The following is a 14,970-nucleotide window of genomic DNA, read 5'->3' as shown; positions in this document are numbered from 1 at the left end:
TATGTTCAAATAGTTAATTAAGGTGCAATGACTAATTTGTAAAAGTGGTAAAAGTTAATCGATTTGGATTTTAAATTAACCAAAATACCAATTAAGCAATTGGTCCCTTTCTAAATGGATATTCGGTGGTGGATGTCCATTATCATCCACTAATCATGTTAATTACAATAAAGGCTTGTTAAATAAAGTTAATTAGATTAATTTTAATTAGTCAGTAAACTAATTAAGGTATATAAGTAAACTAAAAGAAACAAAAGCTATTTGTATCATCTTTTATTCTTCCCCACCCATTTCTAAAGAAAGAAAACAAGGGTTTCAAGTTTTCAACTTCAACCAACATTTTGGTAGGTAATTCAAATTTGTTTATTGTAATTCTTATGTTTTTGAGGTCTCGGGGGCTTGATTTAGCTAGCCCATGTACCAAATTTTAAAATTTTTAAAGTTTTAAAAAGTTTCCATTTATTAATACTTGATAAAAATTGGTGTTAATTTGTTAAATTTTAAGCTTAGATATGAAAAAGGACAAAGTTGTAAATTTTAATTGCTAGTTTTTGAACATAGGGACTAAAGTGCATAAATTATGAAATTGATATTAAATTTATGTAATTATTGATAATAAAGGGATGTAGAAGGATGAAATTGAGACTGGTTTCAAAATCGAAGCTCAAATTTGAAAGTTATGACAATTTCGATTTTAGGGACTAACTTGAATAAAATGAAAAACTTTAAAGGGCATTATAAAGATGAAATTGAATTAACATATGCATATAATATTATGATATAAGTTATTTTAAATTGATAAATTAAAATGAAATATTGTATAGATCAACTGAACCGAGGATAACTGGGGAAAAGACAAAATTACCGATTAGTCTTGGCGATCCAACTTGTTTGCTCATTTAATCATGTAAGTTCATATGGTGTAGTTATATGTAATGTAATGTATATATGTTTGAATTATGAATTTGTTTGTGTGTAAGTGTAATTTGAATTGTTTACAATTTGATAAAATAGGGTGAGATATAGACTAAATTGTAAAGAAATGGTTATATGTGTACCACCCCATACTCGACCCGTCTACTGAATTCGGATATCGAGTGCCACAATTCCCAAATCTCTTAGTAAGCTATTTGGAATTGATAAATTGAAATGAATATGAGGCATTATAAAGATGAAATTGAATTAACATATGCATATAATAGGATGGTATAAGTTATTTGGAATAGATAAATTGAAATGAATTATTGTATAGATCAAGAATTAAACTGGATCGAGGATAACTAGGGAAAAGAAAAAATTACCGATTAGTCCTGGCGATTCAACTTGTTTGCTCATTTAATCATGTAAGATCATATGGTGTAGTTATATGTAATATAAAGTATATATGTTTGAATTATGAATTTGTTTGTGTGTAAGTCTAATTTGAATTGTTTACAATTTGGTTAAATAGGGTGAGATATAGACTAAATTGTAAAGAAATGGTTATATGTGTACCACCCCATACCCGACCCGTCTATTGAATCTGGATATCGAGTGCCTCAATTCCCTATCTCTTAATAAGCTCTTAATTGATTGTTTGCAACCTTAATTAGATTATATACATACCACTAAACTATAACACTACTAGCCGATACCAAATTTTCATAAGTAATAATAACTTCCCAAATTTTAACATCAAACAATTATTGATTCATACATGTACAAGGCTCATGTTACCCTTTTTAGTTTAAGAGACTCGAACCATTATCTCTGCTGAATAATACTTATGGCTTGACTACAGTTACACTTAATAAATCCTTAAGGTGTGCCCTCCAAGGATGCCCCACTATATACATGAAACAACTACCACCATTCGCATAGCTCGACTATGGTTGGCTTGGTCCCCCATCACACGACCCTCGAGTCAACCATTCATACACTTCAATCATTATTTTAGATGAACTTAGGGAGATTCCACTCATTAATATCATACATGATTTTCTAGTTCAGGGGACAATAAATGAAATGTAGAATTTAAAACTCCTTGGAACTCGTAGGGACACCACAGACTTCTTATCGTGTTTAGCGCCTAGCATTCTTCATGTTATAATGGTGATCTATTGTATAACTTGGCTCTCTAGATAGATTCTTATAGTGTTACCCTTACTATGTCCTTTTTCACATGTCGACTTATGCTCAAAGCTTCTTGAGGGACAAAACTCCCTCTTCAATCCACCTCGTAAGCCATCTAACTTGAGAGATTTGGAAAATATGCAACTTTCCATTCATTTTAATTTCTTACTCACATATTGAACCTCTTTCTTAGGTTTCCATTGACAAACTTGTTTACGTGCCCATATTCCTCCTCCATCTTGGCTTTTGTGAGCTCCTTTATTGACTTGGTGGTATATGCTTTTCAAATGTTCCTCGCCTAATAATTTCTTGTAATGCCCCAAAAATTTAGGGTCTTTGTTTTTGCAAGCTTTGACGTAAATATCATGTTTACTTTGTTGGTCAAGTAATTTGGGTATGTTTGGAGGTTTTTAAGAAGCCTGGGTTCAAGTATGGCCTTTGGCAAAATTTTGATTTTTGCTCTTTTGGAAACCTGGATGTTAGATTATAAGGTATATATTAAGTTGTGTTTGTTTTGTGACACAACAGATCTTGTGGCTTGGTGACAAGTGGCGTGACTAGGCATGCTGAGAGCAGAAGTTCGAATCCCACCGTAAGCAAGAGGATTTTACTTTGCTACTTGGGTGGCAAGTCTTTGTGGTGGATTCGAACTCTATGGAGTAGTTGTAGACCCACCGTAAGCAAGAGGATTTTACTTTGCTACTTGGGTGGCAAGTCTTTGTGGTGGATTCGAACTCTATAGAGTAGTTGTAGACCCACCGTAAGCAAGAGGATTTTACTTTGCTACTTGGGTGGCAAGTCTTTGTGGTGGATTCGAACTCTATAGAGTAGTTGTAGACTTGGTAAAAGGGGGAGAGTATCATAGGATAAGATGTTGGTTGTTGGGGATTTGGAGGAGGAAAAGGTGGAAAGATAAGGGGAAAAAATCATGGAGTTTGAGAGGGGGAGTCGTAGCCGAATTGGGGAGTTTGATTGTGCAAATCGGCTAGGAAACTCAGTTTGTGTTTTTTCAGCAATTTGTGAGTGTGTAGGAATCGACTTTCCTCTCTGAAATTTCTGGTTTTGTCTTTTGACGTTTCTGGCTTCTTTTCTACTTAATGTCATTTTCACAAGTGACCATTTGGACTCTTTTACTTTTGTCGACATTGTCTTCAGGTTACATTCTTGTTACCTTGCCGTATTCCTCATTCTTAACTTCTTCTTTACCGTTTTAACTGTTTCTTTTCTTTTTAAGATAGTCGAATATAGTCCTCTTTTGTTTTTCTCTCTAATTCATTTCAATCTTTCTTTCATTTTTCTCCGAGCCGACCATTTCCTCTGTTTCTTCTTTTTCTTCTCTTTCAGTTTTTTGTCTACCACTCGATGTTGTGGGATTGTTTCAGTACGCTGGAGTGTGGTGGTATCAGTTTCATAAAAATTTTGGTAAACGATAAGTACTCGTAAGATCTCCTTTTTCTATTCGGTCAATTCTATATGTATTTCATCTGTTTATTGAAACTTTGCTTTTGGGGAAGCCGAATGTTATGTTTTCCTCTTATCTATGCTAATTTCAATTCTTATTCGTTCTTCGTGGTACATTATGCGATGGTTGTAGGGATCTTAGTGGAGTAAGGTGATCATGAAGCCTTAGAAATTTTCTATCTCTCATCATTCATTTAAGGTAAACTCGAAACCTTGTTTTAGGTATTGACCGAATACTCAAATGGGTTATAGGGATATATTCTTTTAACAAGAAACCATTATAGTGCAGTTAATCGCCAGGGTGCAAGGGTTGTTTTGGCCGGCGATTTTGGAGGGATTAGTCTAGATAATCTAATCATGGTTGGTGTTCAAGGGGTGATTCGTAGGCTTTCGCGAATAGGTGTGTAATAGTACACCACTCAATTACTATCAAATCCAAAAGAGGTGTGTAATCACACCCTTGTCAAACTGTGATTTGGCAAAAGCCGAAAGGCCGAAATGCCGAAACGTCGGCATTCGAGGCCTCACGAGCGTACAAACACACGTGGGGCGATCCAAACGTACAAAATATGGGTGATAGGCTAAAGAGGCCACCACATGCATTTCCGTGAACTTGGGCCGTTATGGACCACGATGGGTTGAAATGGGCTGTGTAGGCCCAATAGGCTTATGGGCCCCTCATGGGTAAAATCCTCGGTAAGAGACAGTTAATGGATTGGACTATGAGGCTCACGTTGCCTTGCCTGAATATCTACTAGATGGGCCATACAAGCGTGTGGGCCTACTTGGGCCCAATAGCTGGTTTTGGGCCCATATATATTATTCTGGCCATGTAGGTTGTCTGAGTCACTCAAGGCGACGATAGACTTTCTAAGAGGTCGTAATATGTACTGAGACACCAAAATTAGCTAAATGACCAAAATACCCCTAAGGGGTAAAATTACCATTTTACCACTAATTGTCGAAATGACCATTATACCCCTAGAGGTAGGTTGACTGATGGGTATTTGGTATACGCATGACTGTGTCTGTGTATGATCTTTTGTATGCACAATATATTTATGACATGACATTTTGCATGGGGTTGGGGACTGATTTAGAGGAAGTTTTGTACTAGTGGTTTTGCTATGCATTCTGATTCTAGTAGCTCCACCACGTTTTCTGTTATTAGCAGCTTCGCTGTGTTATTGGTGTGTTGGCTGCGTGGGTTGATTGAATCCTCACATGGTGTGTTGGTTGGATTTTGTTAGGATACTTATTTGCTCTGTATTGAATCTGTTTTGGGCTTGGGCCAACTCTGCTACTATATAGGGCTAAAGCCCAAACTGTTCTGTTATTGAATAAGGCTATGGCCCATACTGTTTTGCATATTCTGATTTCTGTTGTCTGTTAGGGGATTAAACACTGTGTTTTCACAAACTCACCCTTCCTTTTAACTGTACAGGTAACCCCAGCCATAGACGATTTGGAGCTGCAAGGGACTCGGAGGTGGCCACATGAATACTGTTATTTGGATTTGATTTTAATTATTTCAAAATTTTAGTTTGGGTTTTTATTTATGTAGTAAGGCCATTTAAGAGTTTTAATTTTCCTAATTAGGTTTTTTTTTTATCTCAAACTGCTAGATTAGGATAACGGGTTTTCAAAATAATAAACATTTTCAACAAAATCACATGTTTCAAATCCTAACTTTAGAAGCTTCCACATTTTTTTTAGATAATTGAATAAAACAAAGACAACTTTTAAGCAAACGTCTTGATGAAATGACAATAATAATAATAAAGGTTTTGAAACTTAGAAATAAACTTTTATCAACAAGATTGATTTTTTAACGCAGTTTCGATGTGACATGACAGATTCGGCCGTAACGTCCAAGCCGGGTTTGGGGTGTTGCATTTAGTGGTATCAAAGCCAAGTTGCGAAACTCAGTTGTGGAATGGGTTTTTGAAAAGTTTTCTCAAAATTGAGTTTTCAAAAGTTTTTTCTAAACCTTGGTTTTTGAAAGAGATGATTTTAAAGAATTTGGATTGTTTTAAAATGTTGACACTGGAGGTGTGGCACACCGAGTCTTTGGCACCAAATTTGTAAGTTCTCTGACACTGATTGCTATTATAGACTGAAATGTTATACTATAGGTAGTGGTACTATACTAGAAACCCTAGAGTCTGAGTTAACTGAGACTGTAGAAGACTAAAAACTGTAATGAGATTCTGCTGTACGAAAATAAAACTTTAACTACTGCTTGATCATAAAAAATCCATTAATAATTACTGGAATTATGAACTAAGATCATAAAAAATCCATTAATAATTACTGGAATTATGAACTAACTCATAAGACTCTTAAAATAGATAATACACTATAACAATATGAGCACAAAAGGTACTCGCGGAAGGGGTACATGAGGCCGCGGTAGAGGCCGAGGAAGCGCTAGGGCTGGGTCTTCAACGTCGGGCCACATGCCTGCTAGGGAGGCGCCAGAATCACCAGTGACTGAGACGGGGTCTCATGATCGAGCTGTAGGGGATGATGCTTTATCCCAAGCGATGCTTCGTGTTCTAGAGTGTAATAGTCTGATTTAGACCCTAATTGGAACGGTGGTTTTGGAACCACGAATCCGAGTAAGAAAAATATTTAAATACTATTTTTTGTGTTTATTATATGTGAGTTTGCATGTGTGAAAGTTTCGTACAAAAATTTTGTAACACCCCGAACCCGAGACCGTCACCGGAGTCGAACACGAGGTGTTAACAGACTTTTAAAAAAATTTCCAGACACTGCCAATCTGCATAATAGTTGCTTTAAAAATCATATCTTGAGTTCAGAAACTCGGAATCCAGTTCCGTAAATTTTCCCTGAAACTAGACTCATATGCCCATCTACATATTTTTTTCTAGAATTTTTGGTCAGGCCAATTAGTACAGTTTATTAGTCAAAGTCTCCCATGTTACAGGAATCGACTACCCTGACCTTTTCGTATTACGACTTGGATATCTCCTTGTACAGGGCTCCAATACTGATGCCGTTTGTTTCTATAGAAACTAGACTCAGAGAGGAATCTATAAATATATGGATTGACTCCTAATTGTCTCTGGTTAATTTGTAATGAATTTCCAAAGTTAGAACAGGAAATCCAGAAACCGTTCTGGCCCTGTCTCACGAGAACCTGAATATCTCTTAACATACTGTCCGTATGATTGTTTTGTTACATTCCTATGAAAATAGATTCATCAAGGTTCGTTTACATAATTTATTCACTATTTAATTCCATTCCTACTATTTTTAGTGATTTTCCAAATCTACATCACTGCTGCTGTCAGCATCTGCCTTTAAGGTAGACTTTACCTATTTCATGGTTTCCATGATTCAACTAGCCCTTTTTGCATAAATAGCACAATTTATGAAAGTGATTAACCATTCCCATGGCCAATCCTTGTCAAGCATATCCACACCAAATGATTATAACATTATACTCAAACACATATAAGCCATTTTCGCATGGCTATCCAAAATTATACAAGTCCAAAGGGTCCACGATCCACAACAAACGGGTAGTCCTATACATGCCATTTCGAAGTTCAACTAAAATTGTACCAAAAAGGAGCTTTGATAGTGTGGGCGACTTTGACTTCAAGATCCCGAGTCCGATAGCTGGAGAACCAATCTATAAAACAGAGGAGCAATGAAACGGAGTAAGCAATTTATGCTTAGTAAGTTTTGAGCAAGGAATTCCAGCACAACAAAAGTATAGCATTCATATAGCTAAACGGATAATTTCATATGCACAAATTTTCGATATCATACTTGCTTCACATTACCAACCCTTATGTACATACACAAAAGATCAACTCAGCCAAAGGCCGGTAGCTCGTTTATCAACTGAGCGAATACTTATTTGTAAGGGCTCAACTAAATTCAAGCACATACGAAACATACCTCAATGTTGGGATGTTTCTAGAGCATTAACTGAAATTTTACAGCAAGATCATTCATTCCCAAATCACGTACCTTCGGAATTTAACCGGATATAGCTCCTCGTTCAAATGCCTTCGGGACATAGCCCGGTTATAGTAACTCGCACAAATGCCTTCGGGACTTAACCCGGATTTAGTAACTCGCACAAATGCCTTCGGGACTTAACCCGGATTTAGTAACTCGCAGCAATGCCTTCGGGCTTAGCCCGGAATTAGTAACTCGCAGCAATGCCTTCGGGCTTAGCCCGGAATTAGTATCTCGCACAAATGCCTTCGGATCTTAATCCGGATATGGTCACTTAGCACAAAGCCTTCGGGACTTAGCCCGGACATCATTCAAATAACCATGCACATTTAACAATAAATCATGACACATTCGTATTTCATTTTCGTTAGCAAAACTCAAACACAAGACACTTATCATTCTTGTGATTTCGGCTCAATAGCCACACACAAAGAGCATGATTTTGATTTGCTTAAAACATGATCTAATCAAATCTTAATTTAAGCTCTCTTACTCAAGAACTTACCTCGGGTGTTGTCGAACGATTCCGATAGCTATTCGACCACTTTTTCCTTCCCTTTATCGGATTTATTTCCCCTTTGCTCTTGAGCTTAATTAAACAAATAAATTGATTTAATCATTTGAGCATCGAAAAGAGGAACACAAGGTACTTAGCCCATATTTATACATTAGACATTAAAGTCACATATGTACGGAATCATGAATCAAACTCAACATTAGCAAATTTTCCCCCTTGGCCGAATATGCATGTCCATTTTGGGGCCGATTTCAACACTTAATACATTCTACAAGTATGGTCACTTGTATTGACTAAACACCCTTTTGTTTCAAGTTCAAAACTTGGCTAATACGCACATATATACACTAGTAAAGCATCCTCTCCCTTTCCATCAATTTAACACATGCATTGCTCATTAACATACAAAAGTTATATTCGGCCTTAGCACACAACTTGCTAGCTGATTCTTCCCCATCTAGCAACCAATGCACATATGTGCTCACTCAAAAATGCTAAAAAGGAGAGTCAAGAATCATCAATCCACCATCACATGCATCATTAACAAGCTTCATATTTAGCATGCAATGGCATTAACACAAAATCCACCTAGGCCGAATCTTAACTCATCTTCATGCCTCATCACCACAACATCAAACATCAACCAAGAATGATGCATCCATGGCCGAGTGTCATTTCCATCACATAGCAAGATTTAGACCATGGGCTAGGTAGACTCAAGCTAACAACTAAAACATGCATGCATCTCATGGAACATCATCAAACATACCTTAGCCTAGCTACATGCATGGCCGAACCTCTTCAACCTTTCTTTTTCCTTCCTCCTTAAAACTTTTGGCCAAGGATGAACCAAAGGATGAGCACTTTTTTTCTTTGTTTTTCTTTCTAGTTTCGGCAAAATGGGGGAGGGGAGAAACAACCACACACTTTTTTTGTTTTCATCATATTCCCTTTCATTATTTAATTTCCATGCTCATTATTTTATTTTTTTCCACCCATGATGCACCAACAAGACATGTCTATGACATGTCTTGCCCATCACACTTGGTCTACCATGCTTGTCATGGTCGGCCACTACTAATTAGGGGGGGAATTTGACATGCAAGTCCCCCCTTTTTATTTCATGCACTAATAGGTCCTTATGCTTTGACCTATCACATTTCAAAATTTTCTCACATAAGTCCTATTGACTAAATTCACATGCAATCGACTAATTCGAAGCTTGAAATTTTCACACATTCATAATTACATATTCTAGACAATAAATATCACATTCAAACATTTCGGTGACTCGGTTTAGCGGTCCCGAAACCACTTCCCGATTAGGGTCAATTTTGGGCTGTCACAAATTTGATTATTTGTATGCTTAATTTAATAAAAGGATTTAATCGCGTAAGTTGAAAATTTGATAGTTTAAAACATAAAGGTTGAATTGATAGTGGCTTTTAATTATGGGGTATTTATGTTGCAAATTTTCCATGATAATATGTCTTGGATGGTCATGACCTTAATGAATAATGGTTTTGTATTATTTAATAAAGGTTAATATGGTAACTTATGAAATAATTTATAATATATCATAACATAAAAAAAATAAAATAAGGTTTCATATTACTTTGTTATTGCCGAAAATAAAAGAAGAAAGAAAAGAATAAGAAACAAGGTATTCGGCCATTGTTGATTCAATTTTAAGATCAAGAACAAAGGAAATCGGACTTGGCTCGGGGAAAAACAAAAATAGTCGAATAGCCAATTTGTAACGTCCGTCGATATCCAAGGTAAGTCTTTAAACAATTAAACATGGTTTATTTTGATCATAGAATGTTTTACTGTGATGATTCGAATTTTATAATCTATTAGTATAATAGCCGAATGTGATATATCAATGAATTAATGTGGTTGAGCTTTATTCGACTGTTTTAAAAACCTCTGAAAGTGAGTATGTATTACATGGAATATTGGATGATTTTGATATATGAAATGTTGTGGAATGATTATATAATTGTGATATTCGGGCTTAGAGCCTAGCAAGCCTTATGCTGGTGACATTGATCGGGCTTTGTTCCTAGCAGGCTTATTGCCGGTGAATAAATATCAGACTTTGGGTCTAGCAGGCCTTGTGCCGGTGTGTGATTCAGGCTTATGCCTAGCAGGTTTTATGCTGGTGATTTATTTCAACTCTATGTCTATAAGACTTTACATCGATGTGGAAATTGACCAAGTAAGTTGGTCTAAATGACTTTTATATTTGATCACATAGGTAAGTACATGTAAGCTTATATTGAACTTGTATATTTGGCTACATGTGAGGTTATATTGAACTTGAGTATTTGATTAAATGTGAGCTTATATTAAACTTGTATATTCGGTTATATGTGAAGTTACCTTGCATGTACATATTCAGCCATATGTGATGTTCTATTGAAATTGAACTTTAGGTTATATGTGATGTTTTATTTAACTTTTATATTTGGCCACATGTGATGATATAGTGAACCTTGTATATTTGGCCATGCATGTAAGTGTCCATGTGATGTTATATATTTGATTTTGAACATTCTGTCAAGGTAACTTATTGTGTTAAAGTATAACATTATTGATATAATTCGATTTGTTTGAATGTTTTGAATATTCATTGAGTAGTTTAAATTTGCTTAAGCCTTACTAAGCTAAGTTAGCTTACTCTGTGTGTGTTTTTGTTACTTTGCTTTATAGATTTTGGTGGTAAGTTACAAGCTCGGGGATCGTTATTGAAGTCATTCACACTATCGCCCACTTTCGGTACTTTTTAAAGTCTATTTTCAAACTTATGGCATGTATAGGCTAATAAATATTTTGTTCAACTTTGGATGTGTATAAACTTAGCCATACGAATATGGCTTATCTTAAATGTTTGGATGTGGTTATGTTTAGCAATGGTTTATTCCGTTTTGATTTTAAAGTTATGTGAAATGGATGGTAGGTATATGTGATTGGTGATATATGTATTGGAAATAGCTTAAATATGATTATTGGACTTGGTTGTGATTGATAATTCGGTCATGGTATGTATAAATAAGGATAGATAATTCGATTATGGTACATGTACAGTTAATTATAACATGAGTTCATATGTTAAATGTTAAGTTAGTTTAAAGTATATTTTGATATGCATGATATATGGTATGTTTTGTATTAATGAATACAAATTGGTTCGGTTTGCATGGAAAGTATATGTATACTTAAAGTGATTAGTTGTTTAATTATATAGATATGGTTAATAAAGTTAAGTAAAGATTATCTATTGAGATTGTTTTGTTTGATATAAATTATAAGTGAGATAAAGATAATTTACCAAATGAATAGTGATTTGTGTAATAATACACTTTGGGAATTATATAAATTTTAACAAAATGTTAATTATGTGTATATATATACATATGTACATGTTGTTTATTCGAATGATGCTCGCCATAATGGTTTGGTTTATAACGAAAGTATATGCATATGTATATATTTGCTAATAAAAATGTGATTATTTTAATGGTATAAATTTGATTAAATTTTGAGGTATGATTCATAAATGTAATATGATTAATAATGTATGATTAGTATTTAATTAGCCATGTGCTTATTATATATGAATATGAATTGTATGAATATGTGAATGTTTGGAATTATGTTTTTGTTCAGTAATGCCTCGTAACCCTAGTCCAGCGACGGATACGGGTTAGGGGTGTTACATAGAGAGGGTTGCTGGAGTGAGTACTGGATCAGTGGGCCGGGGGTCAAGTTCTGAGCGACTTCAGGCTAATGGAGCAGAAATTTTCAGGGGTGTTTCTAGTGTAGCCCCAAATGTGGCAGAGTACTGGTTAGAGGCTACTGAGCGGATAATGGATGACCTTGATTACACTGTGAAGCAAAAATTAAAAGGAGCAGTGTCTTTACTGCGAGATGAAGCCTACCAATGGTGGCTCACCATGAGAGATGGTACGCAGGCTGACCGTTTGACATGGGACTTCTTTAAGGTGGCCTTTTAAGGGAAATACATTGGGGAGAGTTATGTGGACGCCCGAAAGAAGGAATTTTTGAATCTGACCCAAGGGAACAAGACTGTGGCAGAGTACGAGGCAAAGTTTTTGCGGCTAAGTCGATATGCCCGTAGGATTGTCGCAACTGAGTATGAACACTATGTGCAATTTGAGGATGGACTCCGGGATGAGTTACGTGTGTTGATAGCTCCACAGAGGGAGTGGGACTTTGCTGCCTTGGTTGAGAAAGAAAAAATTGCTGAAGATGTGAAGCGCTCAAAGCGCCAGAACCGTGAGAAAGATAGGGGCAGATTTAAGAGGGATTCAGGGCCCTTAGGTTCTTCTAGAAGGCCTATAAAGAAGGCTAGATTTGAGGGGCCAGCCCGAGTAGTCCCTATTACTATGGCTAGACCGCAAAATTGTGTGGATTGTGGGAGGTCTCACCAGGGTGAGTGTTGGAGATGAACCTGGGCATACTTCAGATGTGGGTCCATGGATCACCAAGTCAAGAATTATCCTCATAGGCCTGTTCAGATGTAAGCTACAGAACAGAGATTTGTTCATCCAGTGAGAGGTGGTTAGCTGCCACTGAGAGGCGGTGGTCAGGCCAGGGGTGGAAATAGTAATGGACATGGTCGTGGAGCACCGGACGGAGGTGCTGGTAATACTGAGGTGAGACAACCAGCTCTGGTCTATGCTGCTCGTCGCCGAGAGGATGGTGACTCCCCTGATGTTATAGCTGGTACGTTTTTTATTCATAACATACCATACGTTGCTTTAATTGATATTGGGTCTATGCATTCGTATGTTGCATGCATTGTGTCTGAGATGTTTGGTATCTAGTTTGAGAATACGGCTAGTGAAATGACTGTGATAAGTCTACTGGAGCAGTCAATTAGGGTAGACAAATTGTTTAGACACATGCCCCTAGAAGTTCAAGGTATAATCCTTCCAGCAGTTTTGATGGGATTACCATTTGGAGAATTCGACCTTATCTTGGGTATGGACTGGCTAGTGAAACACCGTGCGAGTTTGGATTGCGCTATTAAACGAATGGTGTTGAAGACTACTGAGGATGAATAGGTAGCTGTGATAGGGGAGCGAAGGAATTATCTTTCTAATGTAGTATTAGCATTGGGGGTCGAAAAGTTGGTTCGCAAGGGTTGCGAGGCGTTTTTAGCATATGTGAGCATTTTTTATTCTGAAGGTCCTTCGGTGGGAGATATTAGAACTGTCAAGGAATTTCTGGATGTATTTCCTGATGAGCTTCCTCCGTTGCCTCTGAACCGTGAGGTCAAATTCGAAATTGAGCTGCTGCTTGGAACACCTCCGGTGTCCATCGCCCTGTATAGGATGACACCGAATGAGCTTGTGGAATTAAATGCTCAAATTCAAAAGCTTCTAGATTGAGGGTTTATTTGACCAAGTGTGTCTCTGTGGGGAGCACCGGTGTTGTTCGTAAAGAAAATGGATAGGACTGTGTGCATGTGCATCGACTACCGGCAGTTAAACAAGCTGACGATTAAGAACAAGTACCCCCTTTTAAGGATTGATGATCTTTTTGATCAACTTAAAGGAGCTTCAATTTTCTCCAAGATCGACCTCCGCTCTGGGTACCATCAGTTAAGGGTTAAGGAGGCTGATGTGTACAAGACAACATTTAGGACTCGGTATGGACACTACGAGTTCCTAGTAATGTCGTTTGGGCTTACGAATGCACCAGCAGCCTTTATGGACCTCGTGAATCGGGTGTCCCAACCCTATTTAGACTGGTTCATAGTTGTCTTTATAGATGATATTCTGGTGTATTCGAGAACCGAGGAGGATCATGATGTGCATCTTCGAACGGTTTTGCAAATTTTGAGGGAGAAGCAGCTATATACAAAGTTCAGCAAGTGTGAGTTCTGGCTGCGAAAAGTGACGTTTTTGGGTCACGTGGTATCTTTTGAGGGTATTAGGGTTGATCCTCGAAAGATCAAAGCCGTATTAAATTGGAAACCACCGGAGACTGTATTGGAGATTCGAAGTTTTCTGGGTCTGGCTGGGTATTATCGATGCTTTGTTGAGGGGTTTTCTATGATTGTTGCACCTCTGACTAAGTTACTGTGAAAAGGAGTACCATTTAGTTGGACTGATAAGCAACAAGAGAGTTTTGAAAAACTAAAAAAGGTTCTGATTGAGGCCCCTGTCTTAATACAGCTAGAGTCTGGGAAAGAGTTTACTGTCTATAGTGATGCATCGCACATTGGATTGGGTTGTGTGCTGATGCAAGAGGGTAAAGTGGTTGCTTACGCATCACGTCAGCTTAAGCCTCATGAGGCAAATTACCCTACTCACGACTTGGAGTTGGCTGCGGTGGTATTCGTGTTAAAGATTTGGAGGCACGACTTATACGATGAGAAGTGTATTATTTATACAGATCATAAGAGCCTTAAGTATTTTCTTACTCAGAAGGAGTTGAATCTTAGGCAGTGAAGATGGATAGAGCTGCTTAAGGATTATAAGTGCTCGATTGAGTACCATCCTGGCAAGGATAACGTGGTAGCTAACGCACTAAGCCAGAGGGTTGTATCTGATTTGAGAGCGATGTTTTCTCGTCTCAGCCTGTTTGATGATGGTAGTTTATTGGTTGAGCTAAGTGAAACCGATGTGGACTGAACAAATTAAGAATAAACAGTTGTTAGATGAGTCACTGGTTTCTCACTTTCGACAAGTTGAGAATGGTGAGACTGCGGATTTTGGGCTGAATAGTGAGGGAGTATTGTGTTTCCGTAAAAGAGTTTGTATACCGAAGGATTCTGATTTGAGGCAGTCTATATTGCAAGAGATGCATAGTAGTCCATATGCTATGCATCCTAGCGGAAACAAGTT

The 14,970-nt window shown here is 37.1% G+C and overlaps 1 protein-coding gene across 1 annotated transcript; it reads left to right on the top strand.

Annotated features, from left to right (window-relative positions):
* Window positions 1–6,032: 6,032 nt before the first annotated feature.
* On the top strand, window positions 6,033–13,509 carry LOC107921617 (uncharacterized). The gene is made up of 5 exons (XM_041084130.1): window positions 6,033–6,138; window positions 11,846–12,058; window positions 12,110–12,547; window positions 12,695–12,841; window positions 13,307–13,509. The coding sequence occupies exons 1-5, from the start codon at window positions 6,033–6,035 to the stop codon at window positions 13,507–13,509; spliced, it is 1,107 nt and encodes a 368-aa protein (XP_040940064.1).
* The last annotated feature ends 1,461 nt before the right edge of the window (window positions 13,510–14,970 follow it).

Source organism: Gossypium hirsutum, chromosome A12 (assembly GCF_007990345.1).
Source record: "Gossypium hirsutum isolate 1008001.06 chromosome A12, Gossypium_hirsutum_v2.1, whole genome shotgun sequence".
Classification (NCBI taxonomy): domain Eukaryota; kingdom Viridiplantae; phylum Streptophyta; class Magnoliopsida; order Malvales; family Malvaceae; genus Gossypium; species Gossypium hirsutum.
Note: the sequence above shows the minus strand (reverse complement) of the source record. Positions and strands in the feature narration are given on the sequence as shown.

Coding starts and splice junctions, on each gene's coding strand:
- LOC107921617 (XM_041084130.1), top strand. CDS start 6,033: ATGCCTGCTAGGGAGGCGCCAGAATCACCAGTGACTGAGACGGGGTCT. Junction 6,139..11,845: donor GATGCTTCGTGTTCTAGAGT/GTAATAGTCTGA, acceptor GTACTGGATCAG/TGGGCCGGGGGTCAAGTTCT. Junction 12,842..13,306: donor CTCCCCTGATGTTATAGCTG/GTACGTTTTTTA, acceptor TTTATTCTGAAG/GTCCTTCGGTGGGAGATATT.